Raw genomic sequence first — 22649 nt, 5'->3', positions numbered from 1 at the left:
CAAATATGGAAAAAATAGAGACATAATACGTCCCTCCGCTAAATAGGTCACTCTTCTAAATAACCCAAACAAGATTATGACCTTCTACACAACAAAGAACAAAACAAGGGGAGATATCATACTTTCTAGGCAGCTGGAGTGGAACTCAATGTAGAATTTTGTTTGTGACTTTGTCTTAAGAGTGGCACTGCAGCGCATGAATTCAATCTGTCCAAGGGAATCTGTGTACTTGGCTTCTAGAAGAAGAGAGGACACTTGTTCAGGTAAAAGACATTTACAGAAAGATTTGACCGGCTGCGGTCACATGCACCAGTTGAAGCAGAGGGGAAGCGAGGATGTTTCCTCCAGAGGAATTTGACACACAGTTGCAAGATCACACATCCCTTTGCAGCTGTGGGCTCAGCCCGTCACTGTGTGATCAGATGCAACTGCGGGTGAGTCGGGGTTTTTTTGGCTGTTTGTTTCCCATGCGCATAAATGAAGAATCACATCTCCGCACCGAGGGCCCCCTATGGAGTATGCGATTATGTGCATACTGCAAAGAGGGAGGGGGAAACAGCACCGAGCCAGGATGGCATGATCAGACCATCCCGACGGCATGAGAGCGTGCTTGCGCGATCAGACGGGGAAAGTCCTTCCATGGCCCATCAGAACCTGTTAGACCCGGACTTTCCCTGGTGTCTTTTAACTCTGCTTCTGTGGCAGGGCAACATAGGTTGCTGACGACTGTGAGACGCTTCCCAGATGTTGCCCCTTTAGATCCATCAGGCATTCACACCTATGTCAGATCTAAAGGCACGTGTGATAGCAGCCAAAGTGAACTAGTTTCTTCTTTCAACGTATACCCCATGTATCCCTTCATAAGTATGACGTAAAACCACACAATACCGCAGCATTAACTGACCATTCTTTGAGACAAATTGAGACGTGACTGCAACTTCAAATGTGGCAAAGACAGGACTGTGGTCACTTGTCATGACGTCACTGGTGCATCCTGACAACCAGAGAGGAAAAGCCATCAGTTCTAAGGGTCATTGTTCTTGACCCAACAACAACAATGTAACTGTCTGTCCTGTTATCAAAACACAAGGCCCAAGGGAATTTTGTCAAGGGACCCTGATGACTGGATGGATTTAAAGAGCCACAATCCAAATAATTTCATATGGAGAGGAGAGACAGGTGCTTTGGACTTGCAATGCTACATGGCTTTTGATTCACGGAAGATAGGATAGCCATACAAGTAATCTGCCATGGATATTTGGGCTCTTCTACCTTAGAAGCAGATGTTCTAACAGCAATGTCTGGATAAGGGCCTGATCATAGCAAGGGCATTTTGAATGTTAGGTTCAGCCTTTGAAATATGAAACACATGAAGCTGACTTTTACTAAATCATCCCATTGGCCTTCCTTGCCCAGTACTTTCTACTCTGACTGGCACCAGCTCTCCAGGGTGTCAGGCAGCTGTCCTTTGCAAGTGGATCAATTTTTACTTGGAGAATATGGGGACTGAACCTGGAATCTTCTGCCTGAAAAGCACATGCTGCACATGCTCTGCCCTGATTACTGACAAAAGAAGAATGTTGCTGAGTATTCTGTCTGAAGCCCCAGAACCTCTCTTTTTATCAGTTAGGCACTGCTGGGAACCAAAATATTGTGTAGACCTTTCAGACAATGCTGCTCCAAATATAATGGTTTATGTATCCGTTATTAAGAACTTGGCAGTGAAAGCAGGTTCTACAGATTCTGCTCCTCTGATTCATTTCCGTTTAAACCAGCTTCACCAGTATTTTCAATCTGTTATCTACCCACCATAAGACTGACACACCACATGTACCAGGGGATATGATTTCCAGAGTACTCGATCACACCAGGATGGCAAATTGTATTTCATCTACAAACAAAAAGAGAATCAACATCAAGAATGCATCACTCTGTTAGAAGGAAGATCTCTGTTGCCAGGAAAATCACCAGCTTGCTCCCTATTTTATGATTTCCCCCCTATTTTATTATTTGTTCAAAGAAACAGTCCTGGCAATAGAAACCATTTGAAACATCACAATAGGTCATAAAATATGTCATACTCCTGTTGCTTTTTGCTTGGTGTAGACATAATTCTCCCGGGTGTTCCTTTCAAAGCGATATGTTGGAGCAAAATTTATTTCTTCCTCCTCTGAAACAGAGAGATGACTTGTTATTTTTTTAAAATCATTGATGGCCTAAAATCTAGAGCTGATAGTATTCAGAGGACAGTCATCACATTCTAAACTGCTCCACAGTGCAGGCACTACTGTATAGCTGGTTGCCAGCATACGCTCTTACCACAGGGATCAAGCAATCTCCTTTATGCCACAGATCCTGCTGCCACAAAACCAAAAACCTTCATAGCTACACATATGAATGGTTTACCACACAGAGACAGCTGCTTTACAGAGCAATTTAAATCGACCATAACATATGCACCAATTCTCAGTGATCACCCCTTTTCAAGAGTGTTTTTGAATAGCCACAGAAAAGAAGAGAAAAGGAGTAGAAGTGGATGACTGCAGGGTTACTGGTAGAATTAATAATCTTACCAAACTGGAGAAACACCTTTTGATCCTTCCTCTCCATGAGGAGTTGGTCATAACTCAGCAGCTCTGGGTACTGCTGTTGTTTAATCCTCTGGATGATATTCTCTGCTTCCTGATAACAGGGAAATATCATAATGTCAGATGTCCCACTCTCTTCTCTTTCTTCCTCCCCCATTAATAAACCACAATCTAGCATCTGTGGCCATGAAAACCTGCTCTTAGCTCCAAACACTTCTCACTTCTTCTGTTGCAAACATGTTAGACTTATTTATTACAGTGGGATATGACACTAGCAGCATTACAGCAAAATACAGAACCCAAAAATAATCAAGTGGAAAAGCACCTTTAGGTGTTTTGTGGTGCAATTTTATGTGGAGTCATGCCAGTCTAAGCCCAGTTAAAACAATGAGTTTATCCTGAAGTAAGTCTGCACAGGAGCAGCCCATTAAAATCCCCCCCCCTCTTTTTTCCTAAACAAAACACACACACACACACACACACACACACACACACACACAGAGGTATTTGCACTAACTCCACAGTTCTTTTGTTGTCTATTTTGCACCATGTCAGTTCTCACTATTCTCCATTTATTTCCTGTTGGGTTTATGGTTCCAGAAAATCCTTAATCATCCTCAGCCTCCTTTGGAAACTGCTCCCAAGAACAATAATTTCCTTTAGGCTTCTCTACACTTGCTTGCTTCAATTTCAGCAGTAGCAGACATAGCCAGGTCTCTATCAGAGGCAGAGAAAATGCAAGTTGGTCTCTAAAAGAAATGCCCTTCTATTCTGCAAATGATTCTTACTACTTCTTTATTTTAATTATTGTTACGAGGTGGGAGGCTGTATGTTCCTTCACTTCTTTGAAAGACAGCACACTTCCCTCCTTTAAAAATTTTTTTTTTTAGGAGGACTGTTTTTGCTGGACCAAAGTTGCACCTCAAACTCTTACCCTTGAGGTATTATGTGAGGGAAGACTCTTGTGTTACTGCAGGATCAGAGCTAGTATAGCATCAGTAATAATATCCCCAGTGCTTTTGGAATGGCTATGCCACTAGCAGCATTACAGCAAAATACAGAACCCAAAAATAATCAAGTGGAAAAGCACCTTTAGGTGTTTTGTGGTGCAATTTTATGTGGAGTCATGCCAGTCTAAGCCCAGTTAAAACAATGAGTTTATCCTGGAGCAAGTTTGCACAGGAGCAGCCCATTAAAATTTCCCCCCTTCTTTTTTCCTAAACAAAACACACACACACACACAGGTATTTGCACTAACTCCACAGTTCTTTTGTTGTCTATTTTGCACCGTGTCAGTTCTCACTAGGTTAGGAAAGAACAGTGCTATCTATATAGTAATATGGTGTTTTTCTCCCCAATAGGGAGCCAAACCCTCTTAAAACTTTGTTCTCCCCCCCTCCATTTTATCCTCACAACAACCCTGTGAGCCTGGCTAGAGAGAGAGAGTGATTGGCCTATGGCAGTGATGGCGAACCTTTTAGAGACCGAGTGCCCAAACTGCGACCCAAAACCCACTTATTTAGCGCAAAGTGCCAACACGGCAATTTAACCTGAATACTGAGGCGTTACTTTAGAAAAAAACAACTCATATATTAACTTAAGATGATCCAAACAAAGTAAGGAAAGCAATCCCAAATGCTTTCATTTACTTAAAATTATTTGGCAGAGAATTCGACACTTTAATGATGGTCTGCGCCTGGCTGAGGCGATGGCACGCGTGCCCACAGAGAGGGCTCTGAGTGCCACCTCTGGCACCTGTGCCATAGGTTCGCCACCACTGGCCTATGGTAACCCAGTGAGTTGCATGACAGAGTCAGGATTTGAACCTTGATCTCCCTGATACTAGTCTGACATTCTAACCACTATACCATGCTGACATAACAAACAGCTTAGTAATCAGCATTCTTCAGAGAATGTTCATTCTGAATGCATTCACAATCTGTTCTTAGTATGCATTCACAGTTGCTATGGAGGGATATTTTGTTTTGTTCCCAAAGAATTGTGATAATCTAGTCCAAGGCTTGTTGGTGAACCTTGATCTCTCAAGTCCTCCACATGGCTTTCTTTGTCACTTTAAGTGATCCAACTCATTTCTACACTTTATTTATGAGGTTTGACAAAGAAAGTTGTGAGTCAGAATGGTCTTGGTCCAAATCCTACCTCAGCCATGAACTCAACAAAATGTCAGCAGCCTCTCAGCCTCCATCCTTACCTTTGCCATACTGAGGCTAATGATAGTGGAATGACTTACAAGGTTGTTGTAATGATTACCAAGACAATGTATGTGAAACACTCTGTACATTCAAGTAAAGCTCTATATAAACACTATTTTTGCTTACTAGGAATAAGGCCTGTTGTGAAAATAAATACAACAAGCTCTAGAAAGAAGCTCTGGGCAGGTGCCCTGGCCTTGGGCACTCAGTGTCAATTTGTTGTGGTGACCTCAACACTGTATAATGACATAGAGTCCACCGTTTTCTCCAGGGGAACTGACCTCTGCCATCTGAAGAGCATCTGTAATTCTGAGTGATCTCCAGCCCTGATCTGGAGATTGGCAGCAGTGGTTCCCCAGGAGGAAATGGCTGGTTTGGAGGGTGGAGACTATAGCATTATACCTGAGGTCCCAACCCTCCTCAAACCCCATCCTCTCCAGATTCCATGCCTCAAATCTCCAGGAATTTCCCAACCTGGAGTTGGCAACCCTATCTCCTTATTTATTTATTTATTTATTATTTTCTCATTATATCTCCCAGCCAACCACCAACCTACCTTTATCTGCCCCTCTGGCTTTAGCTTTCCATCTCCTCCCCCCTCCCTCCTGGACAGCAATTGTAATTCTGATTGATCTCCAGCCCTCACCTGGAGATTGGTGACAGTGGTTCCCCAAGAGGAAATGGCTGGTTTGGAGGGTGGAGTCTATGGCATTGTAGCTGTCTGAGGTCCCACCCCTCCTCAAACCTCACCCTGTCCAGCCTCCACCCCTCAAATCTCCAGGAATTTCCCAACCTGGAGTTGGCAACCCTATCCCCTATCTCTGTGACTGGTTCAAAATCACCCACTCAGCTTCCACAGCAAGAACCTGGGTCTGGCAGACCTGCTCTGAAGCGCTAACTGCTATGCCACACTGGCTGTGGTATCGCCTGGTATCACAACTGAACTCCAGATAACAGATATCTCTCTCCCCTTGGAGAAAATAACTGCTTTGGAGGGTGGACTCTATGGCATTCTATTCAGCTGATGCCTCTCCCCTCCCCAAACCCTGGCTTCCATAAACTTCAGCACAAAATCTCCGGGAATTTCCCAACCTGGAGCTGGCAACCCTAGTCAGGACTGCCCCCAATGAGATCCCCACAAAGGCCTGGAAAGGGCTTCCTGGCTTTGCCTTTTTATTGACAGAACCAAGCTTGGTTGCCTAGCAACAGCCACTGAGGGAAAAGTTAGTTCCACAGGAGCCAAGCAGGAGAAGTGTCTTCGTCAGGAGAGACAGCTGTTTTGGCAGTTATTCTGACAGGGAACAGTGGCTGAGGTGGCAGTGGGTAGGGAAAAGGAGCAGACCCAGCACCCAGCCAATGGCATGTGATTACTCTTGAGTGGCAGTTGATGGGCCAATGGCTGATGGAGCGCACAGCACAGCCAATGGGAGAGCTGGAAATGGTCAACACATAAGGGAATTATATATAAAGGATTAGGGAAACCAAAGAGGTCTTCTAACCATTGGAGGCAACTCTAAGCGGTAGTTGAGGTCTCCCATCCAGAAGAGGTGAGTAAAGCGGTGAGTGATGTTAAATGGACTGAGCTTCTTATCTCCCAGTTGCAGAAAGCGCAGAATACTTGTGTAGTTCTGGTTTCGCCTAATAACAAAAGGAAAGATGTTCAGTATGCTGTTTTACTGTAATAAGGATATGTTCTCGTGGCCCTTTCTTACATGCCCAGGGAAATGCTGATTGCCACTTTGGAGTCAGGAAGCAATTTCCTCCAGGCCAATTTAGCCAGGTATCCTGGAGGGCTTCCCCCCCCTTCTGGGCACTGAGCAGGGGTCACTGGGGGCGTGTGTGTGTGTGGGGGGAAGGTATTTGTGAATTTCCTGCATTGTGCAGGGTGTTGGACTAGATGACCCTGGGGGTCCCTCCCAACTCTATGATTCCATGATTCTAATAAGAACATAAGAGAAGCCATGTTGCATCAGGCCAATGGCCCATCCAGTCAAACACTCTGTGTCACACAGTGGCCAAAACTCAGGTGCTATCAGGAGGTCCACCAGCAGGGCTATAACTCTAGAAGCCCTTCCACTGTTGCCCTCCAAGCACCAAAAATACAGAGGATCACTGCCCAAGACATAGTGTTCCATCTAAATTGTAGCCGCCCCTCCCCACCACTTCTTATGGCAGTGAATTCCATGTGTTAATTACTCTTTGTACTTCCTTTTATCTGTTCTAAGGTTACTGCTGATTAAGTTCTTGTATTGTGAGAAATGGAGAAAAGTATTTCTTTCTCTGCCTTCTCTATCTTATACATGGGTATAAGTTTGTAAACCTCTATCATGGCACCCCTCAATCGTCATTTCTCCAAGCTAAATAGTCCTAACCTCTAACCTTTCTTCACAGGGAAGGTATTCTATCCCCTTAATCATTTTAGTTGTCCTTTTCTGCACCTGTTCCAATGCTACAATATCTTTTTTGAGGTGTGGTGACCAGAACTGTACACAATATTCCAAATGAGGCAGCACCATAGATAGATATACAGGGGCAATTATGATACTGGCTGATTTGTTTTCAATCCCCTTCCTAATAATCCCCAGCATGGCATTTGCCGTTTTTATTGCAGTCGGACACTGATTCGACCTTTTCAGTGAGTTATCTACCATGACTCCAAGATCTCTCTCCTGGTCAGCTACCGCCAGTTTGGACTCCATCAACGTATATTTATAGTTAGGATTTTTGGCTCCAATGTGCATTGCTTCGCACTTGCCTACTTTGAACCTCATTTGTTGCATTGAGACCCACTTGCCCAGCATTGACAGATCCCTCTGGAGTGCCTCACAGTCCTCCCTGGTTCTTGCCGCCCTGAACAACTTAGTGTCATCCTCAAATTTAACCATTTCACTGCTTACTCCCATTAATGAACAAGTTAAAAAGCACCAGACCTCATACCAAGCCCTGCAATACTCCGGTGCTTACCACCTTCCTCTGTGATACTCACTCTCTGTTTCTTGTTAATTAACCAGTTTTTAAACCACCAGAGGACTTGTTCTCTTACCCCATGACTGAGGAGTTTACTTAGGAGCCTTTGATGAGGAACTTTATCAAAAACTTTCTGGAAGTCTAGGTAAACAACATCTACCAGGTCACCCTTATCCACATGTTTGTTCACCCCCTCAAAGAATTCTAAATGATTAGTGAGACAAGATCTTCTCTTACATAATCCATGCTGATTCTTCCTCAATAGATTTTGTTCATTAATGTAATTCTATCTTTAATAATGGATTCCACTAACTTAGCTGGTATCGACATTAGACTTATCGGCCTGTAATTTCCTGGATCTCCTCTGGAACTTTTTTTAAAGATAGGGGTTACATTAGCTACCCTCCAGTCCTTGGGAATGGAGGCAGATTTTAATGATAGATTGTATATTTTTGTCAGGAGATCCACAAGTTCACATTTGAGTTTTTTCAGAACTCTTGAATGTATGCCATCTGGGCCTGGTGATTTGTCAGTTTTTAATTTGTCCATCAGTCATAGGACCTCTCATCAACTCAATCCGACTAAGGTCTTTTGACACCCCTGCTGAAATTGGTGGTTCTGGAGTGGGTAAGTACTTCCCATCTCTCATAGTGAAGACAGAGGCAAAAAATGCATTCAATTTTTCTGCCATTTCCCTATCATCCTTTAGCAATCCTTTTACCCCTTGGTCATCCAATGGCCCCACTGCCTCCCTGGCTGGCTTTCTGCTACAAATTTTTGAAGAAATTTTAATTGTTGGTCTTTATGTTTTTTTGCAATATGTTCCTCATTGTCCCTTTTTGCCTGTCTGATCACAGACTTGCATTTTATTTGCCAAAGCCTGTGCTCACTTTTATTTACCTCACTTGGACTAGCCTTCCAGTGCTTAAAGGAATGCTTCTTACCTTCTTATGTAATCTCTCACCAAATAGCAGCAGCAGAAACAGGTACTTAAAGACAGTGTATATGTGTGGTGGGATGGAGAGAATTAGGTGATGATTCATAATTCAGGTCATGATTCATGATCAGGAAAGATCTTTCTGCTCCTGTCCTGTATCGAGCTGCAGCCCTGGCCTCGCAAAGGTGATGGACAGACCTATAAAGGTTTCTGCAGTGACTTATCCCTTAGTTCTGCTTAATCCAACATTGGTACCTTGGGAATTGTATGTAAAGGAGAAGAGGAAAAGACTGGCTACAGGATGGAGTTGCCTACTCATTCTGTTTTCCTTTTTCCTAATCCTGAAGGACAACCGCTCCCCTGACTTTACCCTATACAAATCAACAGCCTGATGAGATGGTGACTAGACCAGATGGCAGGCAGCTTCTGGTCTACTCGGTTTCATTCTTTAGGAAATTAAAAGAAATTAACTGATGTGCAGAAAGAAGAAAGCACACATTGCTAAATAACAATGTATACAGAAAAAAAACATTAAAAAGCATTTTTGAAATGGCTGGGAGAGATGGGAGCCATGTCATCTTAAAAATCATTTAAATGGCAACCTAAATATTTCTACAATGAGATGTATACACTACCTTCACTGTAAAATATGTGTGTGTGTGTGTGTGTATGTATGTTTGTGTGTGTGTGTATAAAATGATAAACTTAAAAACTGCTCTTGACATATATTCATGTGATATTCAGCGTGAGTACTATATAACAGGTACCCACAACATCTGTACATAATCAACAGCAGTAATGCTAATTGTGTAGCTAGGAGCCAGACTGAATTGACATGAGAGGATGCAGAGGCATCAGAGCTTCTACAGTAAGAGTTTCTGCTCCATAAATTACCATTTTCTCTCTCTGTGTCATCAGAGGGCTTTTTGAGGGCTTTAAAAATGGTAATTGCTATAGTAAGAGAGATAATGGTAGCATGAAGCATTGACAAAAGGATAAGACCCAAGATGGCGACCGATGCAGACCCCAGATGCTGAGCTCTGCGTTGTAATTATGGTTTTTAACCTGCAAAATATTCCCTTCGGACAAAAGGATAAATGGTGTCAATGCAGGCAGGACTTTCGTGTCCAGACAGTGAGACAACATGTTTGGACTGTGCTCTTCTCAAAATGATTGCAAAAAAGCAGGTTTGGGAAAGATCATACTGAGAAGATGAATGGAGAACTATTAGAGCATGATGTTGTGTGGGTGCTCCCCCGCCCCCCCCCCGCACTCAAGTTTGGAAGCCAAAGCAGAAGAAAACCTCAGTGTGGAAGCAACCCTAGCTTTTCCCCTCATATGTACCTCTAACACAGCTTACATTTATACAAAACTTTAAGCCCATAGCAGCATGCACCCACTCACGCACATGCACACACGCACACACACTGAATGTTTGCCCCTTAATCTGTGACAGGTCTGTAATATTGTTCCAAAGTATCTGAAAAGATATCATCTCTACACAATCCAATATTCTTGGAACAGCAAGACTGTCCTTGATTTTTGTTTGAGTGGATCAAAAGTGGCAACCAAAAATATACTGCACATGTATATGTATGTGTGAGTGTGTGCGCACACATTTATTTGCATGTATATTCTGCTTGGAATACATGGTGTGCCATATGATGGCAAAAGGAGAAGAAATCAGGAATTTTATTTTTACTTAGAGATACTGCATTAAATTATGTCTGTGGGGAAAATGGGCACACATGTAATATAAAAGAACAACATAGTACCCAGTAGACAGCATCCTGAAAGCAACAACCATGCATGGGGGACGGAAGAAAGACCCTGGGGTATGTGTTGCCATGGGAATTCTTTGCTGCTTCAGGAAGCTAAATTGTGACACATGGGGAAAAGAACTGTGCTTTTACACAACGCTCATTTCCTGTGTTTTACACTGACAACTGTATGTGATTTCCATTTCTGAAGCCCACAGGACAGAGAAGATTATGAATCTAACAGCCAACCAAACAATACAAAAATAAAATTCAAGCCCCTCTGCTATTGTTCTCCTGGAATGTTAGTTACCGAACAATGGCAACCTTTTTAAAAGATATTCTGTTTTAACAATAGAGAGATTTTATAATGATAGCTGCCAATTTATCAAGCTGCCCAAATAAGTTGTGTATGTGTGTGTGTGAGAGAGAGAGGTTGCAGATACCAGTGGAAAGATGCTGGGTACCAGCTCTAGCATTCCTCTCTTGACCAATACACTTAAGGCAGGTTTAAGGTCATAGAATCATAGAGTTGGAAGGGACCTCCAGGGTCACCTAGTCCAACCCCTTGCATGAACCAGGAAATTCACGGATACCTCCCCCTGCACCCCCAGTGACCCCTGTTCCATGCCCAGAAGTTGGCAAAAATCCTCCAGGATCCCCAGCCAAACTGTCCTGGAGAAAAATTGCTTTCTGACCCCAAAGTGGCAATCGGCATTTCCCTTGGTGTGTAAGCAATGGCCACAAGAACTAAGCACTGATGCAACCCAGGCTAAGATCAGTCATCAGAACTGAAGATGTACTGATAAAAAAGGCAACAAGACAGCTCTGCCCCATGGTCCTCAGAAAGGCAACTGTTATCCTTACCTGTGCTTCTTTTCACTTCCTGAAGTCAAATGGCTGTTCACAAAACCAAAGGAGGTTCCATTAAACATGAATGACACCCCCACAGCTCCTTTATTGCCTGGGGGGGGGAACAAAACAAAACGCAAAGATATCAAGAAATCAATCCACCCCCAGGCTAGGATAATAAAGAACAAAACACTTCTTAAGTAGAGTGGAGGATGCGGAGGAGAGAGATTCAGAACAGGAGAAATTAACATATGTAATGCAGAGTACTATGGAAGATTTTCTTCAAGAAACTTAGAAAGAAGAAGTTAAAGCTAAATTTCCCTTTGCTATCTGTCCTTCCTGTTGAGGCTTTATTAGTAGACAGAGAACCTCTGTTTTCAATGATAGGCCAGTTCTGCCACCCTGTGTTACAGGAAGACCAGAGCTACATGTTCATCTCATATCCATCTCATGTCCCCTGTGTGCAGTGCCTCATTAGGACTGGGACCATGGCATGTGTGGAATAAGTCCATCATCCCCCTCCCTGTGATGTGTTTGCGACCTCAGGGAGTGCCATTTGGCCCTCTGGGGAAACCCAGGATACACGTGTTTCCCCATGGACTAAATAACACCCTCCTAAGAAGTTTTGAGGTAAGGGAAATGAAGGGGAGGCACTAAAGCCCCTTCCCAGTGTGTGTCATGGTCCCAGTCCAAATCAGGCATTATGCATCATGCAGGAACTGAGAAAAACCTGCAACTCACATTTGACTGCTACACAGGGTAGGGACTCCAGACCCGGCCTGTGCATTCTCTGTAAAACGTGAATCAGCCCATAAAAGCCCACTGAGCTCAAGCAATGTAGAAGGGTGTAGTTCTACTTAGGAGTGCTCTATTGTTCAGTGAGCTTGCTGAAGAAGCCCAAACAGAACAATGTTCAAAAAATGCTTGGGCTCCCATGCATCTCCAAAGAGAGGGGGTTCCATAGTTGCGAAGTGGTCAATGGGGATGTTTTGGTATCTGTTATACCCAGAGATTGTGATGGGACCATCTGGCAGATATGTTTGGTCCAAACCTTACCCAATCTGTTTGCAATTCCTGTCTTCACATTGTCTATGCAGAGGTGGCTTATGCGATTCTCATGTTCTGGTTTGGCCAGGACGACAATCCTGATGTTCCAGAGGGTATGGATTGCTATCTGATCAGGAAACAGGAAATCAGCTGTCATGTACTTCCACATGGCTGAGCTATGATATAGCTTAGCTAATGACATATGCACTATAGCAAGTAGAGTCCTAGTCCTATACTAAATCCACAATATGTCTCTAGTTATAAATATTCTCATTTTAGGAATGTATCCCTCAAATGTCTACTGACATTTATTTGTGTACACAAACAAACTCTGTGTCTGTATATTAAGTGCCGTCAAGTTGCTTTTGACTTATGGTGACCCTATGAATTAACATTCTCTAAAACGTCCTGTCCTTGCTCAGGTCTTCCAAACTGAAGTCCGTGGGTTCCTTGATTGAGTCCATCCATCTCATGTTAAGTGTTCCTCTTTTCCTGCTGCCTTCAACTTTTCCTAGCATTATTATCTTTTCCAGTGACTCTTGTCTTCTCTTAATGTGCCCAAAATACAATAGCCTCAGTTTAGCCATTTTACCTTCTAGGAGGAGTTTAGGCTTGGTTTGATCTAGAACCCACTTGTCTTTTTGGTGGTCCACGGTATCTGTAAAAGTTTGCTCCATGCCACATTTCAAATGCACTTTCTCCCTGTCAGCTTTCTTCATTGTCTAGCTTTTACACACATACATAGTAATAGGGAATAACATGGCATGAATTAACTTGATCTTGGTTGCCACGGACACATCCTTACACTTAAAAATCTTATCTAGCTCCTCGGCTGCCCTTCCCAGTCTCTATCTCCTTCTGATTTCTTGGTTGCAGTTTCCCTTTTGGTTGATGATGTAGCCAAGGAATAGAAAATCTTGGACAATTTCAGTTTCTTTATTGTTAACCTTAAAGTTTTGTAATTTCCCATTAGTCATTACTTTTGTCTTCTTGGAGTTCAGTTTTAGTCTTGCTTTGCCACTTTCTTCTTTAACCTTCAGCAGTAGTTGTTTCAAGTCTTTTTTTTGCCAGTAATGTGGTGTCATCTGCGTATCTCAAATTGCTAATGTTCCTTCCACCAGTTTTCACTCCACCTTCAGCTAAATCCAATTGATCTTTCCTTTTGATATGTTCTACATATAGATTGAAGAGATAGGAGGATAAAATACATCCTTGTCCAACACCTTTGTCAATTGAAAACCGTTCTGTTTCTCCATATTCCGTCCTAACAGTGGCCTCTTGTCCAGAGTATAGGTTGTGCATCAGAACAATCAGATGCCATGGCATACCCATTTCTTTTAAAACTAACCATAGCTTTTCATGATCCATGCTTTAATCTATGAAACACAAGCTGATTGTCTTCTGAAATCCTCTCATATGCTCCAGTAACCAACATAAATTTACAATATGATCTCTAGTGCCTCTTCCTTTTCTGAATCCAGCTTGAACATCTGGCATTTCTCATTCCATACATGGTAACAGTCTTTGCTGTAAGATTTTGAGCATCACTTTACTCATGTGAGAAATTAATGCAGTGGTCTGATAGCTGCTGCAGTCTTTCATGTCTCCTTTATTCGGAATTGGAATGTAATTGAGGGTTTCCAGTCTGTTTTGTTTTCCATGTTTGTTGGCACAATCTTGTTAAGATTTTGATGGACTCCTTTTTTTGGCTACTCTCAATGCAGCTTTCATTTCACTTTCTAAAACTGTAGTTTCTTCTTCAAAAGATTCTTCTTGGAAGGTATCTGCCATTCTTTCATCTCTTTTGTATATTTCTTCAGTGTATTGTTCCCATCTCTTCTTTATTTTGTCCTGTTCAGTTAACATATTTTCACACTGATCTTTCAGCATGCCTAACTGTGCTTTAAATTTCCCTTTGATCTCTTGGATTTTGTGGGAAAGATCTCTTGTTCTTCCCTTTTTGTTGTTCTCTTCTATATCTTTACTGATTATAATAGTTTTATTTGTCTCTATGTGCAAGTTGCTGGAACACTGCATTTAGGCTTTTGATTCTGTTTCTATCACGTTTTACTCTTGCTTCTCATCTATCTTTAGCAATTTTAAGAGTTACATCAGTCATCCATTGAGGCTTTTCAATTCTTTTGGCTATAGGAATAGTCTTTGCACATTCTTCCTTGATAATATATCTGGTTTCAACCCATAGCTCTTCTGCTTTATGTTCACTTGAACTAGCAATGCAAATCGTTTCTTTACATGGTCTTTAAACTCCTCAGAAATGTTGCTTAGATTGTATTGTGGCACTATGAATGCTTGGTGTTTTTCTCAGCTTTATTCTAATTTTCAATATTTACAATTCAGTCTGTACCAATGCTCCCTTTAAGCTGTGGAGTCCTGTGAGCAAAAATTCTACTTTGTGAGCTACCGGCATTAAAGTTGTGAACTGGTGATTTGGCTACTGCATAAATTAGTTTGCTCTGGAGCCATCCTTCCTGAGCTAAGACAAATATATGTGAGCAGGAGGGTAAAAAACTGCGAGCTAGCTCACACTAACTCAGCTTAAACACTGGTCTATACCACAATTGGCTCCTGGTCTTGTTTTAATGGAGAGAATAGAATTTCTCCATCTTCTGCTTCTGATTATGTAATCTATTTGATTTCTATATTGCCCATCCGGCAATGTCCACATATACAACCATCTGTTTGGTTGCCTGAAACATGTATTTGCAATGAATAAACTGTTGTCTTCACAGAATTCTATGACTCACTCTCCTGTTTCATTTCATGCTCCTAGACCAAATCTTCCAACAATATTCAATTCTGTTTTGCTTCCTACTTTTGCATACCATTCACCTATGATTATCAGCACATCTGGTTTAGGTGTATGATAAACAATTTCCTGGCCACTTGCATAAAAGCTTTCAATTTCTTCTTCATCAGCATCTGTACTTGGGGTATAAACTTGAATGATGGTTATATTTAGGCTTTCCATGAAGTCTGACTGATATTATTCGGTTAGATTTTGCATTATAGCCCCTGACTGCCCGTGCTACATCTCACATCACTATTAGCACAACTATATTTCTTCTGTGTTTGTCATTCCCTGAGTGAAATACTTTGTAATTTTCTGACTGAAAATGTCTAATCCAGTCCAGTTTAGTTCACTCTCAGGATTACAATGTTTAAATGTTCCATTTCTCATTTTACGATTTCAAGCATAAAGAAACTACTGAATAGAAACTCTGTATGTGTACGTGTGCAGGATGTTTCCTGGTCTTCTATTCACTGTACACTCTAATAAGTGGAACTAAGTTGATCCGTGTGAAGAACTGCGTATCTCCATGATACTGAAACAGCATTTTAATACTATAAAAATGGATGGTATCCGCAACATTGACCATTACCATTGTCAGTTACTACTGGTATAAGAAGTTGCCCATATTAACTGTGCATAATATAGTTGCCCATACTAACTGTGCATAATTTATTTGGTATGCACTGTATCTCTCAGAAACAACATCTACATCTTCTTTCAAGAACTGTTTACTATATGCAGAGGTCATTTCGGGGGGGAACGCAGTTCCCCCGGGTGAGGTACAGGGGGCGGGGCACATGACGAAGCCCCGCCCCCTGCTTCCGGCCACCCCACTTCCAGCCCTCATTCAGCCAGGAGGAGGCAGGAGAAGAGGGAGGGTAAGTTGCTTCCTCCCCGCCTCTCCCCACCCCTGCCTGCCTGGGGTCAGGGAGGGCCTTGGCGGGGCTTCCTCGCACTCCCGCTGGCCTTGCAGGTCCACCGCCGGGCCCCTGATGTCAGGGGGTGTGGCATATGCTAATGAGTTATGCTAATGAGTTCCCCTAGCTCTTTTTCTACGAAATGACCCCTGACTATATGTATTTTGCTTTGAGCTTTAAGCATCAGCAGAAACATTTCCTTACCACTTTAAAGCTGATGCTGGTAATCGCCTGTAAGGATTGTCTTAGGATCTCTTGCCATTCCCTGTCTCCGAGGGAGTCCTCCTGTGTGCCAATTACATAGATGTCATGTGGAATATAGTCAGCTGTGTCATCTCGAGTTTTTCCCTGCCCCTTGGAGAGAAACCAGGAGGTGATCTTCTTCGGAGGAGGAGCATCACCTGGATTGGCAAACCAAAACCAAAATGAACTCATTACATTTTACATCAACTCTGAAGATAACCTACTTCAAATGGGTTAGCATGTGCAGAATCCTAGATGCGTAGAAATAACATTTGTTGTGGGCAAGAGTTACTGATACCTGTCCACATTTAATCTCCTGAGAGACAGAAACCTAATGGACAGGTCTCCTGACCGATCTCCTTTCTTGAAGGAAGCTCCTGTGCCTCTAAGAGATGCTGGTGGGGCAGCTTTTATGTAACGCAGTGACATGAAGCTGTCCATGTTGAGTTTTCAATCACTCTGCTTTTAAAACACAAAAGGTTTCAGGAGGGGAATCAGAATTCTAGATGAATCTGCCTATCTGATGGTTCTTCGGGGAGCAAGCCAAAGAGCTGTTTGCCCTTGGCGGTTAGTCTATGGCAGGCAATCTTAGCCAGCCCCGTGAAACAGGACTCGCCCATGATGTGTTTGTTTTCTTTCTTTCTTACATCTATTTGAACTGTACTGTGTAAATTGGTGGTGCTGTGTTTTGGAAATTCCCACAAGCCACTTCAGGTCCCTTTGGAGAGACAAGCGGCCAAGAAATGCCCTAATAATAAATACAGATAAATAAAATAAAATGTCCTTATCAATTTCCTTATGAAGATTGAAGCATTATACGCTCATTAAATCATGCAAGTCTTTAAATGCATGTGAAGTTGCACAGAAATCATACCATTAGAGGGGAGCAGTGCAAATGGGCCTTTTCACAACAACTTTGAAAGTCTGATCCAGAGAGATGTCTATTCTCCCATCTTTCTCTTTTGCTGTAAAAAGCTCATTGGGTTGGATCCAGATTAAATTTTCCACTAATGGAAGGGGTGTGGTAATTTCCACTGACTGAAGGGCCTTGGTGAGCAGAAAATGTAACCTGGATCCAATCCATTGAGATCAAAGTTGGAGAAACTGGAACAGCAAGTCTTGGGCACATGGTGGACAGTTATACCCATGTTCCAGGTCCCAATGAAGACGGTGATCATGTCAGGCTCTGGTTGTTCAGAATGCTTATTCTTCATTTGCTGCAGAAGCTGGCAGAAGCCTTCTCTCTTCTGAAAAGAGAGGAACAAAGGAAAGGAAATGAAGGTGCTAATAAGCAAATGTCTTTATCCCTGCTTGTTACGTAAAGGATAGTGGAATGCTATGTAACTATGCTTATGAAATGTTGGTGTGAAACTTCTCCATATAAGCCAGTCAAACCATGGTGGAGGCTTTCAAATGTTACAGACGCATTTTTGACAGTTTCCCCCCGTGTGTTTGCCATTTGAATTTTCTGTTTACTCTGAACCTAGGGAATAGGCTAAATATGGAAATGTTTAGGTATAGATCAGCTGTAGTCTTTCTTCTGCAGATAGTTTCTTTAGCAATGCCAAGAATGAAAATTGCTGAAAAATTATTTGTTAAATATCTTCAGAGCTGAAGCTTGCCTTTACCTTCTTTAATCCATTACAATGAATGACCTAACCTGCCACTTTCCTTGTCCCTGTCATTGTAGATCAACAGAACAAGTACTGTGATTGTGCTATAGCTGTGGTCTTTGTCAAGAGTGGACTCTTTTGAGTTTACAAGATGTTCCCTGAATATATTCCTACTTCACTTTCATACAGCACTTGAAAATATTTTTTAAAATCTCTTAAGTTCATGCAAAAGCACAAAAATAGATCTGATTTAAATGTGACACTGGCAGGACAGAAGTCTCTGAGACTGTGACCCGTGTTCAGCATCTTGTTAAACTGGGCCTAGTGCGCAGGTAAGCAGCAATGGTGCAAGAGGCTGTCCACAAAACATTAGCCTTCCAGTGTATCACCCATCTCTAGCATGTTGGCGTTGCATATCCAGCTGCTCTGTCCATGAAGTGGCTTTGCTTAAATGAAATCAAGGGCAAAGTTGCACAGGTTATCTTTTCTCCTGCTGGCATCACATTTTAAAATGGCCTCACAAGGATGCCCAAATTTCTCTTCAGAAACTAACATCTTGGAATATATTGTCACATGCCCTCTAAGCTCTAATAAAACTTGGAAGGGTAACCAAATCAGAGGCTTGGGGAACTGGCCCTTTGTTTATCCTGTAATACAATGATATTGTGGTTTATATTGTGGGGAATTTACCTTGGAGTCAGCAAATACATATTCTTTTCTGTGTGTTTTCTCTTTTTCTGTCTCCAGGACAATCACCAGCTTGTTGGGAAACTTCTGAGACTTGATGAGCTGTAGAACTAAGCAGAGGTGAGAGGACACCACTTTTGGTGGCACAGATTTTGAATCTGTAAGGACCAGTGTTTACAAATATCTATATATATAAAACTTTGTAAGACTCATGAACTCCATTGACAGCAACTTGACAGCAACTCAAGACTGAGCCTGGAGGTGTAAGCCTGTTTTGGCTGCAGCCTCCCTGTTTCTAGAACAGTTTCTGCTCATTAAACTTTGGAGAAGCAAGCCCAGAAGAACTCCTGACTTCTACTGCTCAGAATGTCTACGTGTCACTTTGCCTTTTCCTCATCGTGATATGAGGGTACGAAAGATTCCCTGATTAATAAATGTCAACTTGGTTATTAGGTACAGTACTGATGTCTACATCTCCAAAACTGGCAGAAGGGAGAATTAATAAACTACTGCATTTCAGCTCAAAAACCGATTCATATCCTACCATATCTCTCCCAGGCTCCCAGCAATTAGAAACAAAACAACACAGGCAGGCATCTAGCAAGGTAGCCTCTAGATGACCACATTAGTAGCAAAAATTTTACTTATAAATAGTTGCTAATTTCTTAGGAAATATGTGCTGAAAGACATAGATTTCTGTACCCAGTCAATAAGTTACAAGCATGGAGAACATTTTGAGCGCCTATTGTTCCCAATATTGTTACCTGAGAAGGTGGAGCCAGAAATTATTAACTTAATAGAATAAAATAAACTGACAGCCATTATGTCTAATTTTTGTCATTGCTGGTGTTGCCTCAAGTTTTAACATCTTTGTTTATCCATCTTCTTATTCTTCATATAACTCTTCACTCTAAAATATTATGTAACCTTCAGGTGACATGTCCTTGTTGGTGGAGTGGGGAGAAGACTGGTACTCAGGTTTACTTATCGCTTCCTTCACCATAGGGAGAAAATATTAAATGAACCAGGAAATCGTTCAATTATCAGAACAGGTATCTTTCTGATGATGTGAGGTAGAATCCGCTACAGTTCATTCTTTCATTCAGATTTATTGCCTGTCCTGTTCATGAACTCCTCCAATAACAATGCTGTCAATATTTATAACACTGATTTTGAGGAAAGGCACAGTTGTTAGTTTGGCTAGTATTAAACCCTTATAAAAGTTGCATAACAGGAGTATTTTACAAATTGTAGTTTCTGCTGTTGCTGCAGCAGTACTATATGGCAGCCCTACAAATTTCTATAATCACTTGCTTAAAACAATGAGGCTGAATTAATGCTATGATTTATTGAGCATATTAGTTGTCTACCTCAGGCCACTACTTTTTGACCTTGTGTTTTTGTTGTTGTTGTTCAGTCGCACAGGCGAGTCTGACTCTTTGTGACCCCATGGACCACATCACACCAAGCCCTCCTGTCCTCTGTTGTCTTCCGGAGTGTGCTCAACTTCATGTTCATTGCATTAATAACATTGTCTAACCATCTCATCCTTTGTCGTCTCCTTCTTCTTTTACCTTCAATCTTTCCCAGCATCAGGGTCTTCTCCAGTGAGTGCTCCCTTCTCATTTGGTGGCCAAAGTATTTGAGCTTCTGCTTCAGTATATGGCATTCCAGGGAACAGTCAGGGTTGATTTCTTTTAGGATTGACTGATTTGATCTCCTTGTAGTCCAAGGGACTCTCAAGTGTTTTCTCCAGCACCATAATTCGAAATAATCTATTCTTCAGTGCTCAGCCTTCCTTATGGTACAACTCTCGCAGCCATAGATTACTACTGGGAATACCATTGCTTTGACCATATGGACTTTTGTTGGCAGGGTGATGTCTCTACTTTTTAATATGCTGTCTAGGTTTGCCATAGCTTTCCTCCCAAGGAGCAGGTGTCTTTTAATTTCATGGCTGCAGTCACCGTCTGCAGTGATCTTGGATCCCAGGAACGTGAAGTCTGTCACTGCTTCCATGACTTTTCCTAAGCTGAACCAATCAGTTGTTCCATATCCGGTTCTAACTGTCGTTTCTTGACACTTATACAGGTTTCTCAAGAGACATGTGAGGTGGTCTGGTATTCCCATCTCTTTAAGGACTTGCCATAGTTTGTTGTGATCCACACAATCAAAGGCGTTAGCATAGTCAATGAAGCAGAAGTAGATGTTTAAGAAAGAACAACGGATCAGCCTTGATGCCACAGGAAAATCATCCTGTAGCACTAGATAGATTCCAACCAAAACGAGTGGTGATCATAACCAGACTGACAGTACTAGAATTCTAGTTCTTGAACTGATTTGAGGTTACAAAGTTCCCTCAAAAGTCAGAAGTCAATTTGGGACCAGAAAGATAGCTAATTGAAAGTTCGGGGATTCTTCAATGCATTCATTTATTTAAACTGTATTAGTGATGCTAACCAAAAGCATCTGAATCATTTTACAGAAGGACGAAAGGGCTTTGCCATTTTCGAACTCATGTAAAGAGCACTCCAGGAAAGAGGCCAGAGAGAGAGAGAGAGAAAGAAACTTCAAGATCATGATCACATGGACAATTAAAGCTGCAGGTTTAATGTGGAGGTTTCAAATAAAATATCTGTGGTTATCTCACTTCTGAAGTCCAATAAAGCAGCCCTAATCGGATTAGATATTTTGGAGTCAGTTCATGATGAATTTACAAGATCAAAAGATATGTGTCACAGGTTGATCCAAAGCACTCCTCCGTGTACCCAGTTTAAATATTACTTTGTTTCAGTGTTGGTCAGCACAGATATTCAGATAGAGAGGGATAAGGCAGTCACCAAAGTTTGCATGGAACAAACTATGGTATTTAATGTCAATTAAATGACACACAAAAACAATTAACAGCCATTTGTTTATTACAGCAGTGAAGCACCAACTATTTGATCATCTGATCTATGTTTTTCATTTAAAGTGTCTACAATTTAGTCCTACTTTTCAAGTTGACCAAAATCACCAGGTATTAGGTTGGATCTATCAATGTACAAGTGGAAACATAAATAGACTTAGTGTATTACCGCTTGTGCTAGATCTTGTGCAATGCCTAGCACTTTCCTTCATATTTATTATGGTTTCCATAAACTGCACAAGATCTTGCACAAGCGGAAACACAAGTGGGGATATATACCTTTGACTTTGTGAAAGTGGCTGCCACAATCTTTTCTTGTGTTACCACTTCCGTAAGAGCTCTAGCACAAGCAGAGATTTTGCTCTGGATCCAACGCATTATGTGGAATCAACCAGCTTCTCCACTTACGGAAAAGGGAGGATGGATGGGGAGCACCAAAAAGAGTATGCAGGAGATCACGGCACATGCATGGACAAAAGCCAGCTGGATCCAAAGTATATCATATCATGTCCCATAACAGCACATGGAAGGACCAGCATATACATATATTAGCTTGGGAACCTACAGCCACAGTACAGAAATGAAAGAGAAATTTGAGAATGATTATGCTTCACGTTTACAGAATCATAGTTTAGACTGTGCTGATTTCCAGGGTAGGTCTGGTATTTCTGGCATGACAGGCTGGCTTTACTTGTTAAGATTAAATGTGTATGCACGTGTTGCTTTTAAAGTGCAGTACAGTAAATTTAACTCTGGAGGATGGCGGAGGACAGGAGGGCCTGGCATGATATGGTCCATGGGTTCGTGAAGCGTCAGACTCGACAACAGTGAATCTAAATACCTCAACAGCAAATTGGAAGAGAAAGGGTGCAATAATTATAAGGTCTGAGTCAATTTCTCTAGAGAATACCTAATAGAATGTGTATGATTCTGCCATCAGGTGTACTCTTTCTATACACTGGGTGGTGGAAGAGGAGAAGGCTGTGGGAAGGGAAGTGGCTTTGGCTCAGTGGCAGAGCATTTGTTTGGCATAAAGAAGATCTCAAGTTCAGTCCCTGGCATCTTCAGTTTTAAAAAAGGATCAGGTAGCAGGTAATGTGAAAGGCCT

The 22649-nt window shown here is 41.9% G+C and overlaps 1 protein-coding gene across 1 annotated transcript in view; it reads right to left on the bottom strand.

The window, feature by feature from the left end:
• Window positions 1-22649, bottom strand: part of INPP5D (inositol polyphosphate-5-phosphatase D) — a 106238-nt gene that overhangs the window by 23550 nt on the left and 60039 nt on the right. The window contains exons 10-20 of the mRNA XM_015426822.1: window positions 18637-18743; window positions 17478-17580; window positions 16295-16491; window positions 12371-12488; window positions 11330-11426; window positions 6301-6439; window positions 2574-2682; window positions 2082-2170; window positions 1810-1891; window positions 905-994; window positions 123-236 (exon numbers count right to left, since the gene is read on the bottom strand). Of these exons, the coding sequence (XP_015282308.1) occupies window positions 123-236; window positions 905-994; window positions 1810-1891; window positions 2082-2170; window positions 2574-2682; window positions 6301-6439; window positions 11330-11426; window positions 12371-12488; window positions 16295-16491; window positions 17478-17580; window positions 18637-18743 (1245 nt within the window). The remainder of the gene's footprint in view (window positions 1-122; window positions 237-904; window positions 995-1809; window positions 1892-2081; window positions 2171-2573; window positions 2683-6300; window positions 6440-11329; window positions 11427-12370; window positions 12489-16294; window positions 16492-17477; window positions 17581-18636; window positions 18744-22649) is intronic.

Source organism: Gekko japonicus, unplaced genomic scaffold, assembly GCF_001447785.1.
Source record: "Gekko japonicus isolate JY-2015 unplaced genomic scaffold, Gekko_japonicus_V1.1 scaffold14, whole genome shotgun sequence".
NCBI classification, from domain to species: Eukaryota; Metazoa; Chordata; class Lepidosauria; order Squamata; family Gekkonidae; genus Gekko; species Gekko japonicus.
This window is presented reverse-complemented; position numbering and strand designations above follow the sequence as displayed.